General features: G+C 41.6%; 1 protein-coding gene across 1 annotated transcript; it reads right to left on the bottom strand.

Annotated features, from left to right (window-relative positions):
* Window positions 1-7431: 7431 nt before the first annotated feature.
* LOC117562193 (fibroblast growth factor 4-like) lies at window positions 7432-20873 on the bottom strand. The gene is made up of 3 exons (XM_034240031.1): window positions 20585-20873; window positions 19589-19692; window positions 7432-7608 (listed from the first exon to the last, which is right to left on the bottom strand). Exons 1-3 carry the CDS (start codon window positions 20871-20873, stop codon window positions 7432-7434), a joined length of 570 nt encoding a protein of 189 aa, XP_034095922.1.
* Window positions 20874-26676: the final 5803 nt, after the last annotated feature.

Raw genomic sequence — 26676 nt, 5'->3', positions numbered from 1 at the left:
CCGAGATAATCCATCCCACCTCACAGGTGTGGCATATCAAGATGCTGATTAGACCGCATGATTATTGCACAGGTGTGCCTTAGGCTGGCCACAATAAAAGGCCACTCTAAAATGTTCAGTTTTATCACACAGCACAATGACAGAAGTTTTGAGGGAGCGTGCAATTGGCATGCTGACAGCAGGAATGTCCACCAGAGCTGTTGCCCGTGAATTGAATGTTCATTTCTCTACCATAAGCCGTCTCCAAAGGCGTTTCAGAGAATTTGGCAGTACATCCAACCGGCCTCACAACCGCAGACCACGTGTAACCACACCAGCCCAGGACCTCCACATCCAGCATGTTCACCTCCAAGATCGTCTGAGACCAGCCACTCGGACAGCTGCTGCAACAATCGGTTTGCATAACCAAAGAATTTCTGCACAAACTGTCAGAAACCGTCTCAGGGAAGCTCATCTGCATGCTCGTCGTCCTCATCGGGGTCTCGACCTGACTCCGGTTCGTCGTCGTAACCGACTTGAGTGGGAAAATGCTCACATTAGATGGCGTCTGGCACGTTGGAGAGGTGTTCTCTTCACGGATGAATCCCGGTTTTCACTGTTCAGGGCAGATGGCAGACAGCGTGTGTGGCGTCGTGTGGGTGAGCGGTTTTCTGATGTCAATGTTGTGAATCGAGTGGCCCATGGTGGTGGTGGGGTTATGGTATGGGCAGGCGTATGTTATGGACGACGAACACAGGTGCATTTTATTGATGGCATTGTGAATGCACAGAGATACCGTGACGAGATCCTGAGGCCCATTGTTGTGCCATTCATCCACGACCATCACCTCATGTTGCAGCATGATAATGCACGGCCCCATGTTGCAAGGATCTGTACACAATTCCTGGAGGCTGAAAACATCCCAGTTCTTGCATGGCCAGCATACTCACCGGACATGTCACCCATTGAGCATGTTTGGGATGCTCTGGATCGGCGTATACGACAGCGTGTTCCAGTTCCTGCCAATATCCAGCAACTTGGCACAGCCATTGAAGAGGAGTGGACCAACATTGCACAGGCCACAATCAACAACCTGATCAACACGCGAAGGAGATGTGTTGCACTGCGTGAGGCAAATGGTGGTCACACCAGATACTGACTGGTTTTCGGACCCCCCCAATAAAGCAAAACTGCACGTTTCAGAGTGGCCTTTTATTGTGGCCAGCCTAAGGCACACCTGTGCAATAATCATGCTGTCTAATCAGCATCTTATATCTATATCGGATAGGACCACCATACTAAATTGTTTTAATGAGCATTTTGTGTCCTGTGGCTCTCTGTTTCATTCTGTTTCTAATTCTGCTTCTGTGAACACCACAGTCGGTGACTCAGAACAATGTGGTCTGGAAAACCCCTTCAGTTTTACTCCTTTTACTGTTCATGTTGTTCGTGAAGTCTTAACCAAGCTAGATCCTAAAAAGCCGGCTGGTCCGGACAACGTAGAACCTTTCTTTTTAAAGATAGCTGCAGATTTTATTGCTCCACCTCTTACTACTCTTTTTAACCTCTCCCTCAGCACGAACAAAATCCCAAAAGTATGGAAGTCAGCTTATGTCCTGCCACTACTAAAAGGAGGGGAGGCCACCTTATTAAACAATTATAGACCCATCTCTAAATTGTCAGTTCTGGCCAAGGTTCTTGAACGCCTAGTGAGTGAACAGGTAAAGGTGTTTTTATGTAACAATGACATCCTGTCTAAACATCAGTCAGGCTTCAGAAAGCAACATAGCACCATCACTGCCACAATGAAAGTGGTAAATGATATTACGAGTATTTTAGATAATAAGCAGAGTTGTGCAGCTCTATTTGTTGACCTATCCAAAGCTTTTGATACTGTCGATCATCGCATTTTGAAGCAAAGGATGGTCAGTATAGGCATGTCCAGCCATGCAGTAGGGTGGTTTGTAAACTACCTCTCTGAAAGATCCCAATGTGTTCAGTTTGATGGGCTGTCTTCTGAGTGGTTAAACATAATGGTGTACCACAAGGTTCAGTTTTAGGTCCGCTATTATTCTCTATCTATATTAATAGTTTAGGTGAAAATGTCGAAGGAGCAACCTTACATTTTTATGCGGACGATACCGTTATGTACTGTGCAGGTCCCTCGATTAACGAGGCTGTTGTTAAATTACAGGCTGTTTTTAACATTATTCAGGCTCAGCTCTCTGAGCTTAAGCTTCTTTTAAATGTGGATAAAACCAAGGTAATGCTCTTTTCTAAAGCTAAAGCTAAAAATACACCGGAGACTGCTTTGGATATTGTAACTACGCAAGAAATACAACTTGAAGTGGTTACCTGTTACAAATACTTGGGTATCTGGCTTGATGACTGTCTCACTTTTAAACTTCATGTCAATAACCTGCTTAAAAAGCTGAGGGTTAGGCTAGGTTTCTTTTACAGGAACAAGTCCTGTTTCTCGCTTGAGGCCAGGAAAAGGCTAGTCACTGTGACCTTTTTACCTGTGCTGGATTATGGTGATTTGTTATATATGAATGCACCTGCCAATTACCTGAGCAAGTTAGATGCTGCGTATCACAGTGCACTGAGATTTTTGACAAATTGTAAAGCACTTACGCATCACTGTACCCTGTATACCAAGGCGGTTATGCCATCACTTACTGTACGGAGGCTCAGTCACTGGTACTTTTTCATTTACAAAGCCATGTTGGATAAACTACCATCTTATATCTGCTCCCTGATCTCTCTGCGAATTGAAAGTACTTATTGCCTGAGATCGCATGCTGTGGTTTTATTAAATGTGCCAAGTGCTAGGACTGTCTTAGGGAAGAAAGCTTTTAGATGTGCAGCTCCACTAACATGGAACAGTCTGCAAAAAGAATGGAAAATTACCAAGCTAGTACCACTACATGTTTTTAAAGCTCGGTTGGATGCTACAAAATCAGATGCTGTTGGTACCTGTACTTGTGGTTAAATATGTAAATTGTAATCCCTGTACATTTTGCTGTATGATGTCCTTTTGTTGTTCTGTTGTTTATGTCTTCTTGTGGAACCTACTGCTGCAGGTCTCCCTTGAAAAAGAGATCATTGATCTCAATGGGATTTTACCTGGATAAATAAAGGTTTTTGAATCTTGATATGCCACACCTGTGAGGTGGGATGGATTATCTCGGCAAAGGAGAAGTGCTCACTAACACAGATTTTTTCAGATTTGTGAACAATATTTGAGAGAAATGGTTATTTTGTGTATATAGAAAATGTTTTAGATCTTTGAGTTCATCTCATGAAAAATGGGATCAAAAACAAAAGTGTTGCATTTATATTTTTGTTCAGTGTATGTGTACACATGCCAAATAAAGCGGATACTGAATCATTACTGAAGCTGCTCTTCCTCCCGGGAAAAGATTGTCCAACTCTTGACCTGACAATCAACATCGGCACTTCAGTTGTTTCCCCGACTCAGACTGCAAGGAATCTGGGTGTGACCCTAGATAACAACCTGTCCTTCACTGCAAACATCGCTGCTACAACCCGTTGCTGCAGATACACGCTTTACAACATCAGGAAGATACGTCCCCAGCTGACTCAGAAAGCGACTCAGGTTCTGGTCCAGGCTCTCGTCATCTCACGCCTAGACTACTGCAACTCCCTCCTGGCTGGTCTACCTGCATGTGCCATCCGACCTCTGCAGCTCATCCAGAATGCAGCGGCTCGTCTGGTTTTCAACCTTCCTAAATTCTCCCACACCACTCCGCTCCTCCGCTCCCTTCACTGGCTTCTGGTAACTGCTAGAATCCACTTCAAGACACTGGTACTTGCGTACCAAGCTGCGAATGGATCTGGCTCTTACATCCAGGACATGGTTAAACCGTACACCCCAGCGCGTGCACTACGCTCTGCATCAGCCAAACGACTCGCTGCGCCCTCGCTGCGAGGGGGACCCAAGTTCCCATCGGCGAAAACACGTGGGTTTGCTGTCCTGGCTCCAAGATGGTGGAATGAGCTCCCCATTGACATCAGGACGGCAGATAGCTTGCACATCTTCCGGCGCAAACTGAAAACTCATCTCTTTCGACTCCACTTCGAGCGTTAGAACTATTAACGAAGCACTTTTATACTAATAAAGGACTGGCTTACCTAAAGCCAGTTGAGTAGCACTTGAAATGTTTGGCTCTATGAAACCTGATGTACTTATATGATTCTGTTTTCTTCAAGGTTGTGTCTTCCTGGTCGAATGTACTTATTGTAAGTCGCTTTGGATAAAAGCGTCAGCTAAATGCAATGTAATGTAATGTAATGTAATTACTATCATTGTTGTTGCCTTTCCTTCTGTCACACTAATGAGTAAGTCTATGTACTATACAGAAGCAAAGCTTGCATTGCATATTAGAACATGAATTTGGCCACTGTTATTATAGTTGCAATATGTACCATAGGGGACGTGATGCCTATGCTGTTAACTATTTTATTTTGGTGAGTCTGTCGCAAGACAGAAAAGACAGCCAGTATTGCTAGAATATAAACCTTTTTTTAAATTGCATTCTGTTTCTAGCGCAACAGCTTTAGTCCAGGTTTACATCCTATCAGCTACTGCATTAGCAGACATAGCAACAGGAAATGGGGGGCCTATTTAGAAAGTTAGCGTTTAAAAATGTCTATATTGTGAGGCTAAATATTATATTGTATAGCATAATGTTACATGGCAAATATAACGAAACACATGGCCTGATATGCATATTGGAATTTTATATGTAAAATTAACACTTATCACAACATAATGTGGGCTCGCAGGCTGATAAACTAAGATATCTGATCTCGGTGGGTCTTAATGAGATTTGATACAGTATATACTATTTCTAAGCAAATGCCTACTATAATATGTATACATACATTACATGTCACTTGTTGTCGCTTTTATCCAAAGCGATTTACATACTCAATACTGTGGACAATCCCCACAGGAGCAATTTGAGGTGAAGTGTCTCAGGGACACAACGACATGCTGACTGCAGAGGGGTTTGAACCTGTGACCATCTGATCCAAACACCAACGCACTACCCACTGCACCACACGCCTCCTACATTTGCTTACATTATAAATGATGGTCAGGTTGCATTTTTCTGGAACTTTTTAACAAGGTTAATGTAACAAATTGAAGTATGGTGGTCTAATACGTCGTGTTGATCCGTGTTGCACTCATAACTCGCAGGGCTCGAGTGATTTTTATTATTTTTCATGTCGATGGACACTGAATATTATGTTTGAATAGAGGATTCCTAATATTGTTTGCCAAGACCAACATTAATACCCATCAGCATTTTAAAGTCTAAATATCCCTGCACATGCAGCAATGACATTTCTGCTGCTATCTTTGCAAAACGAGTTAACAGTCTGGATGAGTGCTGCAGAATACTTTTTTATAAGGGATACATGTTTAATTAGTCTTTCATATTAAACATGATCGCTGCTAGATAGCCACAGAAGTCTTAACACAGTTTAACCTGGGCGGATCCCATTTTTCCCTTGGCGGATCGCAGTTTACCACAGCTGAAGACTTCTCCACGCTGCTTTCAAACTCTCTGAGTAAACAACATACGCTTGACTGGGAGGCTGTCTGAAGGTGAACACAGGTCTCAGATGGACTTGGTATCACATTAAGAACAATATTCAGTAATAAGTCTGGCAACAATAGCTGGTTTAAATTATTTATTGGAGCTCGCAATGTTTTGAACAGACATCCCCAGTCAACTCGTTTTTCTTTTTGTAGTCCTCGCTGTTCGCGTCCGGATATCACCATCGTAACCACAACCTCACACACTGGTACTGAATGTGCATCAAAGTCTTCCTACCGAGCCAAATATACTAAAAGATTTATGTAAACGACAGAAGGAGCGATCGAAATGTGTATTTCAGTCGAAGGCCACGCCCCCCACATCTGTGCCCCAGTTGATCGGAAAACCAGTTAATCTGGAACACCGGCTCCGCTGCGGCTGAAACAGTGAAGAACCAGAGCTAAATCAGGCTGTAGCCCGGAACTGGCTCTGGAACCGGTTTGGTTGAAAAGGGGCAGAACCAGAGAAGAACCAGTTAAGCACCAGAAAAGCACAGGAACTGTTCTTGAACCGGAACCGGTTTGGTTTATTGGCGGTTGTCAAACCACTTAAGAGTACTGGAGAAACAAGAGCTATTGAGTCAGTGTTGTGGTGCTGTTGCTTTGGTCTGGATCTGTGAGCTAACCACGCCCTGTTCATTTGAATATAAGAAATGGAAATGTCGTGGCATTATGAAATACAAATCCCCTGAAATAAATAAATGTGGCATTATGAAATACAAGTCCCCTGAAATAAATAAATGTGGCATTATGAAATACAAGTCTCTTGAAATAAATAAATGTGGCATTATGAAATAAATAAATGTGTATTTAAATGTACATTTATATATATTTATTGCCTTATTTATTTATTTCAGAATGTATTTCATAACCTTATTTATTTCATAGGCATATTCATATATATATATCTATTTAATTATTTATGTATTTATTTATTTAATTTTGGCTTAAACGGAATTCCATAGAGGATAACATCATATGTAGCCTATATCCTTTGTTAAAATATTCCCTAAGGATTTCCATCTCTTCCTCATCCAAACTCAGTTTAAAATTTGTGCAGAAACAGCTGAATAGTACCAAACAGGAAATACGTGGCGCTGTCGGGTGCTGACCAATCACGAAGCGTAATTTCTTGACTGGCAGCGAAACAACCAATCACAGCAGTGCTTCTCTCTGTCCAATCAAAAACAAGAAGTGTTCTCCGTAAAGGAATACCCTTTCCGTAATTTTTGAAATGTCGTTGTGTTTTGTGAAATGCTGTAGTGTTTTGTGAAATGTTGTTTTGACTTGCACTTCAGGGCCACCATATATTTGTACTCCCGGTGGGCTGATTTTGACTACCATGAGCAGTGTTGTTATTATCTCTACTGTGGACAATTATTTTTCAAATAAATAGAAAATCTGTTCAATCCAAATGATCCATAGTCCCCTAAATATTCCAAATCGACCCAAAATGTAACAAAATCAGACACTTTCTGCAGTTTTTTATCCTGAATTGCAAGAAATTGACTCAGCATCCTCAATAACCCCAACAACCACTCCAAAATTGTCCAAATAACGCTAATAATGAAGTAATGCTCTGATATGGTCTAGCGTGAATATAAAACGTGATTTGGACCCTGATTGTTTTAATCCAGTGTGTGTTGATGCCACATACTGTTGTGTTGTTGGTGAATACTATCAGTTGATGCACAGGGCCACAGTTTCACACAATGGTATGTGGTGTTGGTTGTAAAAGGAGGACATGAGCAGTCTGACAGTGAAATCTGACCAAACAGTGGCCAGACTTCATTCTGCATTGCTGAGAGTTTTGTTCTCAAATGTCATATCCTGGGAAGGAAGTGTGTCATGGTCATAGTGGGGGTGACCCGGTTGCCCCTCTTGGTTTTGCCGGTCTTGCTGAGGCCGATGTACATGCCAGGGTAAGCCGCTGATTCGTAGGCGTTATAGTTGTTGGCCAGGAGATTCTCCTTGAACTTGCACTCATCGTTGAAATTGCCCTGAGGAAAAGAAAACAGAAAACAGACATGTATTAGTTCGAACTAGTCACTGTTTAGCTCCTGAAATGTGACAACTTCTTCACTTTATTTTCACATCATTACAGATCAAAATCACAATACACACTAGAGGACACAATGTGATATTTTCTGTTATTCATCCCAGTCTAATTATCCTGGTTCCTCATGTCTTGCTTGTTCAATTAGTTTGGACTCATTTAAAACCAAAATAAAGCACACTCAAAGTGAATCTGACAGTGAGGGAATGTTTTCTTGTAATGCTTTAAGTTATTAACACTGATTAAAACATTTAATTGTTTATTGAATTAAAAAAGGAACATGAACCTCATCCGACTCAGCAGAAATTTGAAGTTAACAGAGGCCAATTAAAATTCAATCTGAAATGAACGGAATCCTTGTCTCATCTCTAACACCTCCCATCAAACTGGCTTTATTTAAAGGGAGACTTTACATTATCTATCAGACACATGCAACATCACAGTCATCTTACTCGGAAGATCACAAGATAAGTCTTCGAGCTGATGCTCCAGTGCTTGCATTATGACATCTATACGGTTAGATCTGGAGAGATCACCGGGGAACTATCCTCGTGAGTCACCTTCACCACAGACACTTCGCCCCCCCGCCCCTTTTACATTAATGTTTGCTAATGTAAGGAAACACATCAGCGGCTCGGCAGGCTCCCTCACTGAGGCTGGGGGCCTCACCAGCCAAAGGTCAATCTGACACCCCCGACCCGCCCACCTCTGTGTATACAGGCCTGCTGTTACATGAGTAACTGCTGGATGACTAACTGTTGTTTGGATTACGGCTGAGTTGGCCTCATTCAGCGTGCAAAACAATTTTAACTGCAGTGTTTTGGCGCTCGCTGTAATAAAACATTACACCTATAGCTCAGGGCCACAGGAAATGACCTACAATTAACTGTGACATTAATAAACTCAGACAAAAGCAGCCAGCTCAGTGTGTGTACGTCATCAGGTTATTAATAGTTCTAACAGTTATATGTTTCAATTACTGAATTACGGCAGTTCAAATATTATTTTTATTAATTTAACAATAAAGAGTAATAATTGTTTACTTCTATTGGAGATCTTTTTCTCTGTGATTTAGAGAATGGCTTATATGATTGGAAATAGTGTTATGGAAAGCCTAAGGAAGACATAAAGGTTTACAGAATTCATGCTGATACTTGTGTATGGATAAAATATAATTGCACTGCAAATTTATCAACATATCGGACCTGCTGCTTCAGATTAAATGAACTGAAGGTTCTCATACATACACATTTAAAGCAACTGTGGACAGTACATTCTGGAAGAATCACTCATTCATTTAAAGGTCCCATGTCATACTTTTCCGGTTATTACCCGTGTGTTATGTAGCTTTTTCTGCATGTAAACGGTCTGCAAAGTCACAAACCCTCAAATTACACCCTGTAGGGAGTAAAACTCTAACACAGAAAATATCTGTCAACTGCCACAGAACGCCTCGTTGGACAGTTTTCTTTTTCCATTTTTTTCTCCCTGAGTTTAGTGACGTGACCATACCCAGGTCCAAATGGACCAATCAGTGGAGCTCCTCACACACGCACACACACTCACTCAGCCTTATCTTTTCTCAGCCGCGGCTCCGTGGATCTCCACTCACAGTTCGCCACACACTCACGTGTGTGTGTGCTCAAGCTGAGTTCTGCGGTGTCTCGCTGTCTCGCAGACCCCACGCAGCAACCAGGAAACGACACCAGTAATCCAGCTCACACTGTCCGCTCCTCGAGCCTCAAAGAGCGGAGCAGCGAGCCCCGCAACGTCCCGCCAACACGGCACCCAGACCCCACGCAGCATTCTCATCTGTTTGTCATTAGTGGTGTCATTTCCTGGTTGCTAACAGAACATAGTGGGTGAGCTGACCAATCAGAGCACAGTGGGCTCATGGGGGGGGGGGGGGGCCATTTCTACTGAAATGGCCATGGCCATTTCAGTAGAAATGGCCATGACATGGGACCTTTAAACATCAATAGCCTACACACTGATTTTCTGCCTTGCGTTTATTTTAAAAGTTGCAGCTTTAAACATTCTGTTGTAGCTGCTGTGCAGCAGGTATTTAGTTTGTTACTATCCACATCATCCCAGATTCACCCTACTTACAGCCAACACCATGATAAAGCACTCTGGTTCAGCTAGTTGAAGTTCCAACTCAGTGGGTTCCTGCCATGCGTTCACAGATGAGACAGGGTAGCAGCCATTAGGGAGATACAGGGATACTGTCTTAACAGAGTTTTAGTGGATCAACCACCTCTCATCAACATTCAGGTACATTACTTGTAAAGTTACCTAGGGACTTCGGGTGTAAATTAGCATTTTTGCTAACTCTAACATGTTCACATCTTGTATTTTTATTCCAATTTTCATTTAGTGCTCTGTCCCTTTCACATAAATACATGTGAGCTTTAGTTGTCCACACATTTTATACAGTGTTCATTTAAAAACAACCGTGTTAAACAGCATAACTAAAGTTAGCCGTGCTAACACAGTATTAGCTAACATGCTGTGTGTTGTGAATCAAAAACATGCAAGGCAAATGCAAGGTAAATATAAACTATATGCTGATTTCAAACTTTATTAATGGATTCAGGAAACTTTATTCAGAATCAGAGGTGGCAAAAGTACACACTCTCTTTACTTAAGTAGAAGTACAGATACTTGTGTAAACAAATACTTTGGTAAAAGTAGGAGTACTGATTCAACAAAGTACAGTCTCTGAAATGTACTCACAGTAAAAAGTAACTTTTAAACTGGCTGTTTTTGTGCAAAGCTAACTGAACCGTACATCATATTAATATAATATAATATTAATATAAGTGAAAAGGAGCTTCATTTAAACTTTTATTACTGCCATTCTGAATGTATTCAGCGTGAACAACAAAAACAGTAGGCTACCTGTATTTGCTGTCGCCAACATTGTAGATGGGTTACTTTGCCTTAATATAAGCCTAAACAAATCAAACAAAAATGATTGTAGTGAATTCACCACAAATAATTTGTTGCACCCACAACTTCAAACATCTCCCTTAAGTAAGGCCATGGATGCGGGATGTCTTGCTGGTGGTCTGAAAATGAAGATAACATCGACGGAGGCGATTCATCATTCATCTAGCTGACTGTACTAGCGATACTCTTGGACATTATGCCGTTAGACCAATCCCTTAACGTCTCTGCCTAGCTGTTTCGTCATACGTCTTTTACGTTGTTTTCGTCTGTCGTGCATGATCTGCACACCATGGGCCTTCCTTATTTCTCTAATTTCCCCTCCTCGAATCCTCGGTCCTCCAGTAGTGACCCGGAAATGGTTTTCAGTGCGCCATGTTGAAGGACATCTAATTTCTCTAAATGCACATCGAGGACCAAGGACCGAGCATCGAGCATCGAGGAGGCTCTCTGGAGGAGCTTTAATCGAGGATACACTGATGGGTCCTACACGGCTCCTCCGCGGATGCATTTCCGGCAACAGTGATGTTTAAAAGAGTCGTGACGCACGGCCGGACTTATCTCAGCCAATGACAGCTCTGCATGCATCCCCTGGATATTATTTTATTAACTGCTTTCATCGCGACGCGATGTTTACACTGAGAACAGCTGTGAGGTCCGTGCAGAAAGCAGAGCAGTGTGTATAATATATATATCACTCAGTATAACAGGCCTACATTACTCTCTGTATTTGCTTTAGTTTAGTAGATATCTACAAACAAAGAGTCGATATTTGTCTAAACCCATTTAGTGCTTCACATAATAAAATACACAATGGCTGTAGCCTGATATTATATGCTTTAGGAGCTGTAGGTGTGTGTTGTACTGTGTGTGTGTGTGTGTGTGTGTGTGCGTGCGTGCGTGCATGCGTGCGTGCGGCGGACAGACAGGTCTCAGTTGGTTTGGTGTCCTATGCTTACTTTTAATGCTTGTAAATAAAACTTTTGGCCCGTTTGCTCTCATACTTGTTTGATTCTGAAATTGTATATATTTACGTGTGTGTATGTCCGCATCTGTAGCCTGTTATTGTCTCATTATACCGCACTGTGAATTAATTCAAAGTAAATATATGTCCATCAGACAGAGGGCTGTGCCTCCTCTCATCAATAATGGACGTCTCTTTAAAGTTTAAAGTGACAGCTCAGAGGAGAGGATTTCTCATTTCTCTAACCGCCTGCCCTGCTGCTTCCCCTCCTCTCTCCTCGGTTCCCCTCCTCGGCTCCTCCGCTCGCATCTCCTGTGGGCGGGACTAAGACACGAGGATAGGAGTCGAGGATAGGAGTCGAGGAGGGGAAATTAGTGAAATGAGAAAGGCCCCATGGCTCGTCTTCTCTACGTGTTATTGTCACATTCATTTAGTTTTAAATCAGTCTTGATGTTGGGGAAGGCCCGCAATGATGCAAAATAAAAATAATTGATAATTCACCTCGCATGCATTCAAACGAAAGTAATGAGCCTGTTTTGAAAATGTAAGAAGTAAAAAGTACAGATATGTGTCAAAATGTAGGGAGTAAAAGTAAAAAGTCATGAGAAAAATAAATACTTAAAGGTGGGTAGGTAAGTTTGAGAAACTGGCTCGAGATACACTTTTTGTTATATTCCATGGAATGCTCTTAAAGGTCCCATGTCATGGCCATTTCCACTGATCATAATTCCATTGTTGAGAGGTATACTAAAATAGATTTATACTGTGCAATTTTCCAAACTCACATTGGTTTCGCATACAGCATCTCTGTAAAGTATGTGTGTACTGTATTCACTCTCTGCCCTAACGGCTTGTTTGAGCTCCTGCCCCCCCTCCCTGTGAGCCCAGTGTGCTCCGATTGGTCAGCTCGGCCACTCTGTTCTGATTAGTCAACCACCAGAGAGGCTCCGCCCATGTCTAACACTGTTTTTTCGGCTCTGAGCGGAGCATTAGTTTTTGTATAAGCTAACCTACGTTTGCTAGTTGTTCAGTGTAATAAATGCCAACCTACTATGAACAAAAGCTAGTGGTTCATATTAGGCTAGCAATAACGTGTTTACAATTGCAATCTTATACGGTAGTCTGCTACGTGTCGGTCATTCTTTTTAGCTTGCATAAAAACAATGTTTTTCCTAGCATGTGAAAGCCAACTATAATGTAATTAAGTTTCACGACTGACCGTACGGTAAATCACCCGGAGTATACTGTATATGAGTATTTTGTGTGTATACTGTATGTAAACGCTAGCAACTTCGTTAGTGCAGTTAGCACTGTCAATGGCTTGTTCTGTGTAATAAATCCACTATGAACAAAAGCTAGTGGTTCATATTAGGCTAGGAAGAACGTGTTTACAATTGCAATCTTATACGGGTAGTCTGCTACGTTCGGTCATTCTTTTTAGCTTGCATAAAAACAATGTTTTTCCTAGCATGTGAAAGCCAACTATAATGTAATTAAGTTTCACGACTGACCGTACGGTAAATCACCCGGAGTATACTGTATATGAGTATTTTGTGTGTATACTGTATGTAAACGCTAGAAACTTCGTTAGTGCAGTTAGCACTGTCAATGGCTTGTTCTGTGTAATAAATCCACTATGAACAAAAGCTAGTGGTTCATATTAGGCTAGGAAGAACGTGTTTACAATTGCAATCTTATACGGGTAGTCTGCTACGTTCGGTCATTCATGTAGCTGGCATGAAAACAATGTTTTCGCCTAGCATGTCTACCTCTCGGTAGCGTCGTTGTTTATCTCGGTAGCATACACGCTATGAACGGTAGCTCGGTTAGGAACGCCAACTATAATGTACTGACCGTAGGGTAAATCACCCGGAGTATATTTTCAATGAGTATTTCGTGTGTGAATGCAGACATTCTCCTGCAAGGCCATCTGCTGACATTGTAGTTGATATATGTAAACGCTAGCAACTTCGTTAGCCCAGTTAGCACTGTTTTGAACTGAACCTGAGATTCCAACAGTATATATGCTTGGCTGGCTGAGCGTGCGTCATAGCTCTGGGCGTGGCTTCTGGGTATCCAGACGTTACGATGCCCAGGAAGAACATGAGAAATCTCCAACGAGGCGTTTTGGGGAGGTCTTTTCTGTGTTAGAGTTTTACTCCCTACAGCAGGGGTATTCAACTAAAATTCAACGACTAACTCTCTAACTCTAAAAGTGGATCACATCACTCCGGTTCTGAGATCATTACACTGGCTTCCAGTCTGCCAAAGAATTGATTTTAAAATACTACTGCTAGTTTTTAAATCACTAAATGGCTTAGGACCGAGGTATATAGACGACCTCCTCCATCACTATGAAGCATCCAGGAGTCTCAGGTCTTCTGGGTCGGGTCTCTGTTCCGAGAATAACAACTAAACATGGAAAAGCAGCTTTTAGTTATTATGCCCCAACAATCTGGAACAAACTGCCTAAATCGTGCACGTCCGCCGAAACACTTCCTATTTTTAAATCCCGACTAAAAACGCACCTATTTGCCGCTGCTTTTAATTGAGCTGCCCATACTCACACTACAGTATGCCTTTTCAGTCATGTATTCTGTACCTGCTGTGTTTATTTATTTTATTTATTTCATTACCTTTGCTTATTATGCCTTTTTAATAATGTATTTATGCTGTATTTGTTCTTAAATGTCGTTTGCTTTTAATCTGTAAAGCGCTTTGAATCGCCACGTGCTGAAAAGTGCTATATAAATAAAATTGCCTTGCCTTGCCATGCAAAGGTCCGGAACATCAAAATGTCTAACTTGCTTTATGAATTAGTGTGATATATATTGAAGTGACCTGTAGCTTTATCAACGTGTAAAGAAAGTACAATTCATAAACAACTATTTATTGTCAATTAACATTGAACTATACAGACATACAGTAAATACTGTGGATATGTGAAATGTTCCTCTCGGGCTGCATTTAAAAATAAAATAGAGAAAATAAATAAAATAGCTTTTGAAAATATGTGCATCTTAAAAGTGCTTAATTTTAGAGAAAGCTGCCTCACAGCTGTGTGTGGAGCCAAACATGGTGAATATATATAGAGCTACTTTCCTCAGACCTGGGAAAGCTGTCTCAGAGACTGTTTTGAGCCAGAAAGTGGCAGGGTCAGTTCTTCCAAATTGCTCTTTCAGGGCCACGTCTGCTTGGAGATCAACCAGTTGCATCTGGAGAGGCCCAGCATGTGCCCACTTGAAGTGCTGTGAGACTTCCTTTGAGAACTCCCTGACATATGTAATAAGAAATGGGTTCTGAATGAACATGGTGAGCTGACGTCCAAAACTGAAGCTGTCAAAACATTTGCTGAAGTTTACAATCAGCTTATCTACAAAGTCAACAAAAGAAGACACATTTCTCTGTCCCTGAACCTGTTCCTGCACTGCTGGGAAGTGTGCACAGTCTCCCTGCAGATCTCCCTTGAACACTTCAAGTTTCCTCTGAAAGGAGCGGACAGCTGTCATCAATTCACAAATCGAATTGTCCTTGCCCTGTAGCTTCAAATTCAGTTCATTCAGATGCGAAGTGATGTCAACCAAAAAGGCCACATTATCCATCTTTTTCTCATCTTCTAAAAAGAGAGAAAACTGTGTTGCCTTCTGACTTCCCATCTCTGCCAAGAAAGCTGCTACTTCCCTTCTGATGGACCAAAAGCGCTCCAACACCCTGCCTTTGCTGAGCCATCTTACATTGTTGTGCAGCAAAAGATCATCAGCATTTGCATCAACTTCTCTGAGGAATTCCCTGAGCATGCGATGCTGATAGGAAGAGGATGCCCTGAGAAAATTGATCCTTTTCATCATTGTGTTCATCACCTCAGCATGCTCATCTGACAGGGAGGAGCACAGGACAGATTGATGGATGATGCAATGGTAAGAGATGAGCTCAGGATGATCCTCTTTCATTCTTGACACAGCTCCTTTCTCTCTCCCTATCATGGCAGGGGCTCCATCTGTGGTTATTGAAACCACTTGTTTTGGCTCTATTCCTCGCTTCGTTAACATCTCCTTAATGGCCAGGTAGATGTCCTCTCCTCTTGTTCTGGCCTGAAGGGGAGTTACACCTAACATGTCTTCACAGAACACTTTGAAGAACCTTACATACATGAACAGCTGAGCATAGTCAGAAACATCAGTGGACTCATCTACAGCTAAGCTTACACAGGGTGCCTTATGAAGGGCTTAATCCAGCTGGGCTAGCACATCCTGGTTAACACTTCACTCCTCTTTGTGGCTGATGATGCTGACAAAGGTATTTGCTTAATTTTTTCACAAAGCTCTTCTTTTTGTTTTCCCTCAAGCAAGGTTTGAGCTACTGCACTCATGCACTCCTTGACAACCTCTCCATCAGTAAATGGTTTTTTGTTTCGACCCAAAATCCAAGCCACTCTGAGGGAACATTCATTAGCACGTTGTTGGGCAGTGAATGAATGGGTCAGCTGGTGGATGGGTCCTGGTGGACTGATCATATTGGGCTCTGAGACTGCTTATTTTTTGTGACCTCAGTTCTGACTTGAGAGGGAATGTTTGGTCAAACACTTTGTGTTTTGTCTCATAGTGGCGTTTTGTCATTTTTAATGAGCGCCACGGTCTCTGAACAAATGAGACACACTGGCTCTGTGCTCCCAGTGGGCAGGATGAATATGAATGAGTCCACTCAGGGTTAAAAGCTCTGTTCTCACTGTCCACTTTCCTCTTCTTGGAGAGCGCCATGTGTCATTATGTGTCTCTCCCTGTCTGCCGCTAACACGCCTGTTCATTCTCCTCTCCTCTCCCTGTATCGCTGCTCTTCACTCACTCTCCTGCCGCTCTCTCCTTTCCGTCTTCTCTCCGTGTCGCTAACTCTTCTCTTCACTCACTTTCCTCTCCGCTTCTCTGCCTGTATCGCTAACTCTTCTCTCCTCTCCTCTTCTCTCACTGTATCGCTAACTTGTCTCTTCACTCACTTTCCTCTCCCGCTCACTCATCTCTTCTTCTGTGTTTCTCTCCCTGTATCGCTCACTCGTCTCTTTCGCCCCCTGTCGGCGGCGGTTAAAATAGAATCGCCCCGTCAAAATTGAAATCCCCTATTAATGTATTGATTATAGGTCTGGGTCCGTATAGGTCGGCGTCTGGGTCCGGACCCGGACCGCCTGTTACCGACCCCTGCTCTAGATGATAGGAAAGGAGGTTTCAAACTTCCTTTATAACCTCCTTTAGCTTAGGAACCACTGGACCTCCTTTTACGAAAGGAGAGGAGAAAATGCTGCCCCACAATTGTCATGGTTTTGGATTTATGTTTTCATTTTCCACCTTTTTGTTTTGAAATGTTTTCCTCCTTTTGTCTTGTCTGATCCCACCCCCTTTGTTTGCCTTCCTGTCATTAGTTTCCCTGGTGTGTCTGATTGTGCCTCATTGTGTTCACCTGTTGCCTTTGTGTTTCTGCCTCCCCTCCCCAGCTGTGTCTTGTCCTGTGATTACCCTTCTCTGTATTTAGTCTTGTCTTTTCCTCTGTGCTCCATGTCTGTTCGTCGTCATGTCCCTGCTACCTGTCGTCTATGCTTGTCCATGTCTCCTGCCTGTTCCCGTCTTTAAGTTTGTTCCTGTCTGTCGTGCTCCCCGGTTTTGTTTCTGTTCATTCGTTTCTTGTTATTTCATGCCTTCGGCTTTTTATAAATAAAGCTCGCTTTTTGTTACCTTACCTTTTTTGTCCTTCTTAAACTGCACTTGGGTCCTATTTTCCCCAAACCTGACAACAATGCCTTGCAGCCGCAGCATTTGCCGTCACACAACAGTCGGCCGTTCACGGAAACAACCGATTATGACGGAGAAATTATATCATGAAAGTTACGGTGCTTATTAAGCATTTTAAAACGTATGTGGTAAGTTGCCAAAGTGCTTTGTTTTGAACGTTCATCAGTATTATAATCAAAGAGAGAAATATGAACGTTGGTTTTTACGGAAATGATCAAATAAAGTCAACATTTCACAGTCTTTACTGAGCTGTGTGGAGTTTGTTCAACTTTTAAAAGATGTTTGAATGGTGATATACACAGTGATAGGTGTTAAGGACTAACGTTTATAATAAATACATTTGTATTTATTTTAAGATCTTTTCATACAATCATACGTATTGCGATCATTTGTATTAATGTGGACCGGAGGGAGAGGGTGACGAGCAGAGATGGAGTCGTTACTATAAAAAAGTAATATATTACATATTACTTTTAAAAAAAAAAGTAATATATTACACTACTTCGTTACTCTCTACATAAAGTAACTCGTTACTTTACTCGTTACTTTACTCGTTACTTTACTCGCAGGGCCGGCCCGCCCCTCCCTACAGGCAGATCAGGCAGACTGCTAAAGTTTCAAATGTTCTCTTTAGTTCAGTTTCCATTGTCGCATAAGACTGATCCAGATCCTGAATGTTTTCCTATCTGACCGTGGCTGTCCTCTGTCTCCTGCTATCTGTATATTTTGCGCAGTCTATCTCTGCTCACGCTGTTGCGTCGGCGTGTTCTCCTGCGTGTTGGCCATGTGTTGCACTGGAACCAGACTGGAGCACACCGCAAAGACTTCAGCCGAGCACGTACGAACTGCGCATGCGTGAGTGGCAATAACTCTCCTTACCAGCAGGCGGCGGTAGTGTATATTCGTCATTCAAAACAGGCAACAACCGGAAAACAGAGAAGAAGAACAGACTACGTGATATAAACAAACAACAAATAGCTGTGCTTTAGCTTCACCTTAGCATGTGTTCTTTGCAGGTGTTTGTTGAGGTTTGATTATGACTGATTTTAGTAAGTAACGAAGTAACGCGTGTCGGGGCAATGTTAGTAACTGTAGTGTGATTACTGAATTATAAAAGTAGCGTGTTACACTACTCCATTACCGACAAAAGTAATATTATTACAGTAACGCGTTACTGTAATAATATTACTTTTGGTGACGAGCATAAAAAGTTGACTAAAATGTAAAGATTTTTCATCGACTACAACTGGACTAAAAAGTTTTGAGTTTTCGTCGACTAAAACTATGAAGGATAAAAAGGGCTAAAATGTGACTAAAACTAATAACCATTTCCCTTTAAAGACTAAATCAAAAATAGCTGCCAACATTAACACTGGTCCAGGACTGTTTTTCAGTCCCAGTCTGCCCCTGCCAGGCTCCATTTAAAATCACGACTTGAGTTAGGTGGGACTTTATAAAGTTTAAAGAAGGTTGTCTAGTCTATTCACCAACAAAGTTTGAGTTTTTTAGACCAGTTTAACCTTTATTTGAGATAGATTTGAAATGGATTTCAACCCTGTGCCCTCTCAACTGAGCTCCAGTACATGGATTGTTGTCACACGCAGTTATTTCTTACTGAAGGCCCATATCATTCATAACCTATTATTCATTTTCATCTGTTGAAGAAATTATTAATTATAGCTTTCATAGACCAAATATGAGGTATTATTAGTTGCCAAATGTGTGTCACCTTCAACTGTCTCCCTTTTCAAAAAAACATCTTGATTGATTGGGCTTTTACACAAAACATCTTCAGCATAATGTTGTTGAGAGCTGTACATTATGACAGCATCATGATGGGATAGTTTCCACTGAATGTGTGCTCTGTGTGGGAAGCACATCTCTCACGTCATAAAGATAATGCCAGATTATTTCAGCTGCAGTAAACTGCGGATACTACATTAACCATTACATTACAACGGATTCCCACATGATGTGCCACAGGGGCGCTACGAGTCGGCCACGCGTTAACTGCGTCATCTGCGGGGGATTTCTTTTCAGCCAAGAGTTTCCCGATGACCCAGCAGGGACCCCCATTGACCATTGAAGAGAGAAAGATAAAGTGCTGCAATGATCTGGTACACCCAAGCACAACTGCTACAGTACTCAGATGTGCCGTAACCAGCTACTAGTTAGAACTTGCAGAAGTTTAAAAACAGTGGTTATGGAGAAAAAAAGTCCGAACCGGTTCTTACCGAGCCATAGAGCTTCCCTTTGTCACTCATAGCGATGAAGAGGCCGCTCCTCACTCCAAAAAGAGTCAGCACTCCTCTCTCCACCGGGGACAATTCCAGAAGGCCTGGGATGAAACAGAAATGATAAAGGGCATCTTAAAGAGAAAGCCGAACAAAATGATGCTCACTATGATTGTTTCAGAATTGTTATATAGACTCAAAAAACAATTTTGGAAGTTTGCACTACCCAGAATAATGTTCTTATTCATCATCTTCAAACTGCAGGGCTTGAAAGGACTGTGGCTCACTTATGTGTTGCACTTCTAACTGAACACATTTATCCTCCAAAAGGCCAAATCACTTAGTGTTCTTAGAGGTACTTAATATCTGCTGGGCTCAACAAATGTATCACACTGAGTCAAAGACACGCACGTCTTTCTGTCCAAATCTATCGACTCTCTGGCTCGCTCAGTGAATCAGAATCCACTCAGACAGCGGTTGAATTCACACAAATATCACACAGAGTTTATAATGTAAACTCATAAGGATTTATTAAGTTATTTAACTGAATGTCAGATGATTTAACAGAAATCTGAAACCGAAACCTGTAAAAACTAGAATTTTGGCAAGGAAACGTAGTACCTAGAATAATAATAATACAACTAATAATAATAGGAGGAGATTTAGGAAAGTACAATTTATTTCATGAAGCATAGGCTCCTCAAGCACAGAATATCCACAGAGGTAACATCATGATACACATTCTTTACAATGAAACACAACATGAAACCCTTTATATAAAACATCAGAGATTTTGACGAAAAAGTAAGACCCTTTCCCATTGTGCCCAGTGAGCACCTGGTATGCACACACACTTTAAACAATCCATACTCATTCGAGTAATTTAAGTAACTCAAGTCTTACTATAAAAAGACTAGGTGAATGTGTGTCGTGTACAGTAACACATGTGTAGCCTGCTTTATGTGGATTTGAACAGCAAAATGCAAGGTGACTTACTGTATCTATTTTCATTATGCACTCCAGTGACCTTGCCGTTTGGTAAGACCTGGATGTGGAACCCGATGCCCACGTTACAGTACAGCCTCCTCAGTCTCTTTATCCCCAGAAGGTACTCTCCATCTCCAGCCATATCCTCCCTCTTATCCCAGGAGCGCACCAGCGGCCCTGCGCTCCGGACGCTCCGGAGGCTCTGTCTCCTGCTGCTGATGACCGGGAGAGGAGCGAAGGAGCTGCACAACAGGATCCCGTGCAGGAGCAGAGGCAGCCTGGACCTGGATGATGACATGCTCTGCGCAGCAATCCTGGAAGCCTTAGAGATTTGACTATTCTGTACTTCTTAGTATAAATTTGTAAGTCTAAGTATCAATTTATTCTTAAAAATGTACCCAAAATGTTTTCCAGCTTCAGTCTCTCAGAGGAAAAGCCACGAAGAAAAAGCTACAACTGATGCGCTCTTTGAAGCCCGTGAAAAGTTTCAGTATGCATATTTAGACATGTCTAAAAGCTGAACCCGTGTGGGGTCCAGTTGGCCAGTGAGAGTCTCCAGTTTGCTCCTCAGGTAGATCCAGCAGACTGACTTATATGTGCCCCGTATTACATCACACACCACCTGCTGTCCTGTTTGTCTGTGAGTCACAGATGCGGTAGAAGCACACAAACTAAGGAATAAATAAAACCCATAGTGACAGAAAACAAAGAGGAACACGCAAGTACACAAACCCAGAGTACATACATTGATAAAGAGATTGGACGGGATGGATGTAAAGAGTGTCCTTGTTAGTGTTGTGTATTTTTAGGGTGGAGATCATTTCAACATATTTGAGACTGGGCTGGGGAATGGTCTCTACAGTCAATTACCTTTACCGGTGATACAGTTTGCCTTAGAATATATTTTATTATGTGTATATTGGAGAGGTATTGGTGGTGCATCTGAGACTCGGGTATTTCCAGCCACTGAGGTGGTTCAACTTCTCCACTGCTGTAAAGCCCCGGTGAGTGATGAGACCTGTCCAGAAACGCTGCAGGCTCAGGGTGTTGAGGGACACATCTCATCAACTTTGTGTTGAAGTTGGGGGCTGTACCGAAGGAACGGTGGTGGTTCCCTAGTTCAAGAAGGGGGACCAGAGGGTGTGCCCATTATGGGCTTTACTAGAAAAATGGGTGGGGATACTTTTTTCCGATTTGAAAAAACACTACTGCATTAAGTGCCCCCCACAAACAATACATATGCTTACAATACTTTTTTTGACAAATAGTGCAGTAACTATGCTAGGCTACTGCAGGGCGTGAGCAATTACTGCTTTACTATTCTCTATTCAATTATTACTGATATTAAACGTGTCGCAGGTCCAAACTGCACCACTTGTGTTACCAGACACTGCTGCCTTAAAGGTGGGGTAGGTACGTTTGAGAAACCGGCTCGAGATACACTTTTTGTTATATTCCATGGAATGCTCTTAACATCCCGATAGCAATGAATATCTTAAGTGCTTTGACAAAAAAAACATTAAAAAATGTCATCTGTGGAAGCCGTAGCGCTGTAAAAAGCACGACCAATAAGCTGGCCCGGCTAAAATAACTGGATGGCCTACCTGCCTGTCAGCCTTCCATCTGTGCACAAACTTATCTCGCACCCTCATTGGTCATGTGCGCGTTCTTGTGTGTTGGAGGAGGGGCTCTGTAAGGAAGTGGCAGATTTTTTCCGGTTGTGTATTTTCAAATTCTAGCGCACTCGAGCTGGTTTCTCCGAAATTACCTACCCCACCTTTAAAAGGCATTTCAATCAGTTTATTTATATAGCCCAATATCACAAATGTTACATTTGTCTCAGTGGTCTTCACAGTTTGTACAGCATATCAGTATGACAATACGACACCCTCTGTCCTTTGACCCTCACATCGTACAAGGAAAAACTTCCAGAGAAAACCCCACAGTTTAAAGGGGGAAATGGGAGAAACCTCAGGGAGAGCAAACATTTGAAATTTGAAATTTTATAATGTTATAATTTGTTTGCAGTTCATAAAGTCACCACTAGGAGTGCTAATGGTCATGTTATCTTTAAGTTCGCCGTTCTTAGCGTCACTTCTGGTTTACGGCATCGCCACTTCCGGTTTAGCGTTAGAGAAACGGCATGGCCAGAGAGTGTATTTCTCCAAATGTAATCTGCTTCCATCCACAAGGAACATCCTAGAGGCAATGCTGTAAGTTCGTCTATTTGACCTATTTGATGTGAAAGATCATTTATTAGGAAGAATATTGTTAAAAAGATCATTGATTAGTTTGTTTAAAAAACGATTTATTTACAACTATATTAAACACTGTAAAGAATGCAGGAAAGCAATTTAAGTTTGTATTTACATTAAGAACAATGTATTGTGTTTATTTACAGTTTTAGGTCTTTGAAGAATTGTGACAGTCATATGGGCATAGATATGTCTCATAATTATTTGTGTGAACATAAAAATAATTTGTGTGTAAATATGTGATTTGTAAATGTAAAACAACATCCACAAATGCATTTAAAAGATTTGCAAACTCACAAATACATTTGCAAGTGTAAAACGGATCTGCAAATACGCTGAATATGTTCACAAATAAAAAAAAGATCTGTGAATATCTCTTTAACATTTACACCTTTCGATCAGGCATTTGTGAATCCAATTTGTATTTGTGGACCAAAAATGCGCTTACGGATCTCAAATCTCTGTTCACGGATCTCAAATCTCTGTTCGCGGATCGTCTTTTTACACACACGGAATTTTGAGACATATTTTCCGCCGGTCTAGGCTAAAATCTACTCGTGTCACTCGGTTATTTTCAGAAACCACGTGATGGCCTGCTGATGGCGACATTTCCACATGATTTCAAAGTAAGAGCATGATGATTTGTTTAATGCTCTGTTTTTGTATTATAATGAACAGCGGAACGTTAGATGCATTCTTCATCACCATCACCATCATCATCATGTTATAGTGATACAGTTAGTTTGTGTTATTGATTCAATATAGCATATATCGAGCACTTTCGTTGATGTTGAAGTGCAGGCTATACGCCACTTTCGGGTCCCGGGGGAGCAGCTGAGCTGTTTCGCTGCCAGCTGCTCCCCCGGGACCCGAAAGTGGCGTATTTGTGTTGGGGGGGCCCGACTTTTTTTTTCTCCAAAGGGGGGGCCTGACAGAAAAAGTTTGAGAACCACTGCGCTAAGGTAAGAGCCTTGTATGCTAGCGAAGAGGCTAAACTGAAAATGGAAAAGGCTCAAAATCAGCTGGAAACAGTAAGAATAGACACAAAGTTGAAAGTAATAACGCTACAGCGGGAAGCTGATGCAGCCGTGGTGGAGGCACAAGTATTGGAAAATGCTGAAGTCATGCAAATTGAAGTTGAGAAATGCAAATCGGAATCTGAGAAGGTTAAAGCTGATCGCACAAGTGAATATGTTCAATCACAAATCGACCTTCAGATTCTTCATCCTCCCTCACAACGCTCGTCAGTTTCGCCTGTTGCTTTCCGGTCAGTGTATGTTTTGGTCATTGGATTTTCTTTTCACAAATGGATATTCAAAAACAAAAAACGACTGGATATTTGATTTTCGTTTTCAAATTAAAAAACCAAAATTGAAATACAAGGCGTTTTTCATTATCATGGTCAAAAATGGATTTACTAAACTTAAAAACGGGATGATTTCCATTTTCTACTTCTCAAAACAAAAAATAAAATCACTAGAAAACAGAAACAAAAAACCCCCCCGTTTTTTCATATTCTTCTACCGGAAGTTGTCTTTCAAAATAAGAGCGCAGATGAGGATGGTCAATCCGTGTATCTACGGTCCATTTGTTTTCACAACGAAAACAGCCAAGACACATATTGAGCCCAGAAAATGAATGTTATTAAGGGCTGTAAATATAATAGGCCTATGTCTAAAATGGACAACATTGTTTGGAGATTTCAACTATACAGCGATTTCAACTATACAGCGATTCTGCACTGCGGTCAACTCAGCCGTCTCTCGAGTTTGTTATTATTTTTTCTGCCAATAGTTCTTCGTGAGATCAATCCTGTTGGACTCAGTAGGCTAGTAGTGAAACTACTCCCACAACAAGTACTATGAAGTACTTACTGTGTAGTTTTTGACTAATCCTCTGTCAATTTCCCCTCCTGAGAACAAGAATGCATGTTTCGCTGCTATTTTGAATCAGCGTTAAAAAACCTTTCTTCATGAGAGTGATATTGTTGGACAGAGTATTTTAAGAGGATATGGTGGACATGATATCAGCAATACTTCCGTCAGTAGTCCGGCAGCAGCATTTTTACCCCTTGGAAAGTCTTTAGAGTCTGGCCTGGATAGCTGGTCACAACTATCCTTCAGCAAAGTAACACACTCTGTCACATGGTTGCCCTCTTATGATGCTGCTGTCTTTTAATATATAACTATTTCTCTGCCGCTAATTCGTGGCTCGCAGATTCTTCAGTCTCATCAGCCTCATCCTTCCATCAGTCCCAGTCAACGCCTCCAGCACACTTCCAGTGTCTGACTCCATATGACATTGTCCTGATGCTGTAAGGCTGATGCCCCATGATCACAAAATGACCCCTCTAAAGTCTGAGTGCCAAGGACCTCATATTATGTCTGTCATTATTGTTACATCACCCATTATAACAATTTTCTTTCCTTTTCTCTCCTCTCTTAACTGAATAGTCCTGTCTTTAAGTATAATACAATGTAAACTCATTTTCCTGCACCATTTTAAGGCTTAAAAAACAGGCATTTTTAGTGTATGTGTTTGGAGAAATGACACAATCAATGGCCCAGAATTGTACTTTATAAACTATGAATCTTGTGGTGCTTGAAAAAATACACAGTGGCTAAGCCGGCCAGGATAAATGCCGTTTTTGGAGCCCTTTTTTGCAATATTTATTAAAATGTCATAGTTATTTAAACAAACCACTATCTGAGGATAATACAAGCAAACATAAAACACCCTTTACTAGAGCCATTGAAGCCCATGAAGAATGTATCCTTCCACAAATCTTTTTATATGCTGTATTAATAAAGCTGCCACATGTTTTCAAATTCAAGTTAAGGCACTATCTGTGCAGAACATTACAAATATTCTTAATTTGCAGTATTTTATTTTAAAAGTGTTCAGAAAGACTCCATCAAATATGCTATATAGGCTATCTATATATCTATATAATATCAATATTGTTATTAACTTCAATCAAAGTCAATTTAAATTCTTCTCAGTGCAGTTAGGTGACTTCTCCTCTGCCAAAGCCCTTCTTACCTGTGGGGTTCCCCAAGGCTCGATTCTGGGCCCGATCCTTTTTCTATTGTACATACTACCCCTAGGTTCAATTCTTACAAAACATAATATCCCCTTCTATTGTTACGCTGATGATGTACAAATCTATCTGCCTCTCAATCAAAAATGCCAACTCATTACAGCAGTTGAAGGACTGCTTAACAGAGATTAAATCCTGGCTGAGCCAAAACTTCCTCACCCTTAATGAGAGTAAGACCGAGGTCATCTTTTTTGGACCCCAACCAACAGTCTCCCCGATTGATATTCTGGGCTCCCTCAATAAAAATATCTTCCCCTCTGTTATGAACCTTGGAGTGACCTTCAACAGCGCCTTTACATTTGATAAGCAGGTTAGCACTGTAGTCAAGACCTGCTTTTTCAAAATACGACTATTGGCTAAGACCAAGTCGTTTTTATCTTTTAAAGACCTAGAAAGGGTTATTAACGCCTTTGTTACCTCGAGACTGGATTACTGCAACGCTCTGTATGTGGGTATGGATCAGGCCTCAATTAGACGCCTCCAGCTAGTTCAGAATGCAGCTGCACGTCTTCTCACTGGCCATAAAAAGCGCGACCATATCACCCCAATTCTGGCTTCATTGCACTGGCTTCCAGTTCGGTTCAGAATAGATTTTAAACTCCTTTTATTTGTTTTCAAAGCCCTAAATGGGCTGGCTCCTGCCTATATAGCCGAACTCCTCCATCGCTACACCCCAGGCAGAGCCTTAAGGTCGGCTGATCAGCTGTTGTTGATGGTGCCTAAGACCAGGCTTAAAACCCGAGGGC

The sequence above is a fragment of the Gymnodraco acuticeps genome, unplaced genomic scaffold (assembly GCF_902827175.1).
Source record: "Gymnodraco acuticeps unplaced genomic scaffold, fGymAcu1.1, whole genome shotgun sequence".
In the NCBI taxonomy this organism is placed as follows: domain Eukaryota; kingdom Metazoa; phylum Chordata; class Actinopteri; order Perciformes; family Bathydraconidae; genus Gymnodraco; species Gymnodraco acuticeps.
Note: the sequence above shows the minus strand (reverse complement) of the source record. Positions and strands in the feature narration are given on the sequence as shown.

Bases quoted from the DNA above. Each gene is read 5' to 3' on its own strand.
- LOC117562193 (XM_034240031.1), bottom strand. From the start codon at position 20,873: ATGTCATCATCCAGGTCCAGGCTGCCTCTGCTCCTGCACGGGATCCTG. The intron at 19,693-20,584 runs GTAAGTCACCTT...GTTTCATCCCAG, and splicing joins GCATAATGAAAATAGATACA to GCCTTCTGGAATTGTCCCCG. The intron at 7,609-19,588 runs GTAAGAACCGGT...TCTTTTCCTCAG, and splicing joins AAGGGAAGCTCTATGGCTCG to GGCAATTTCAACGATGAGTG.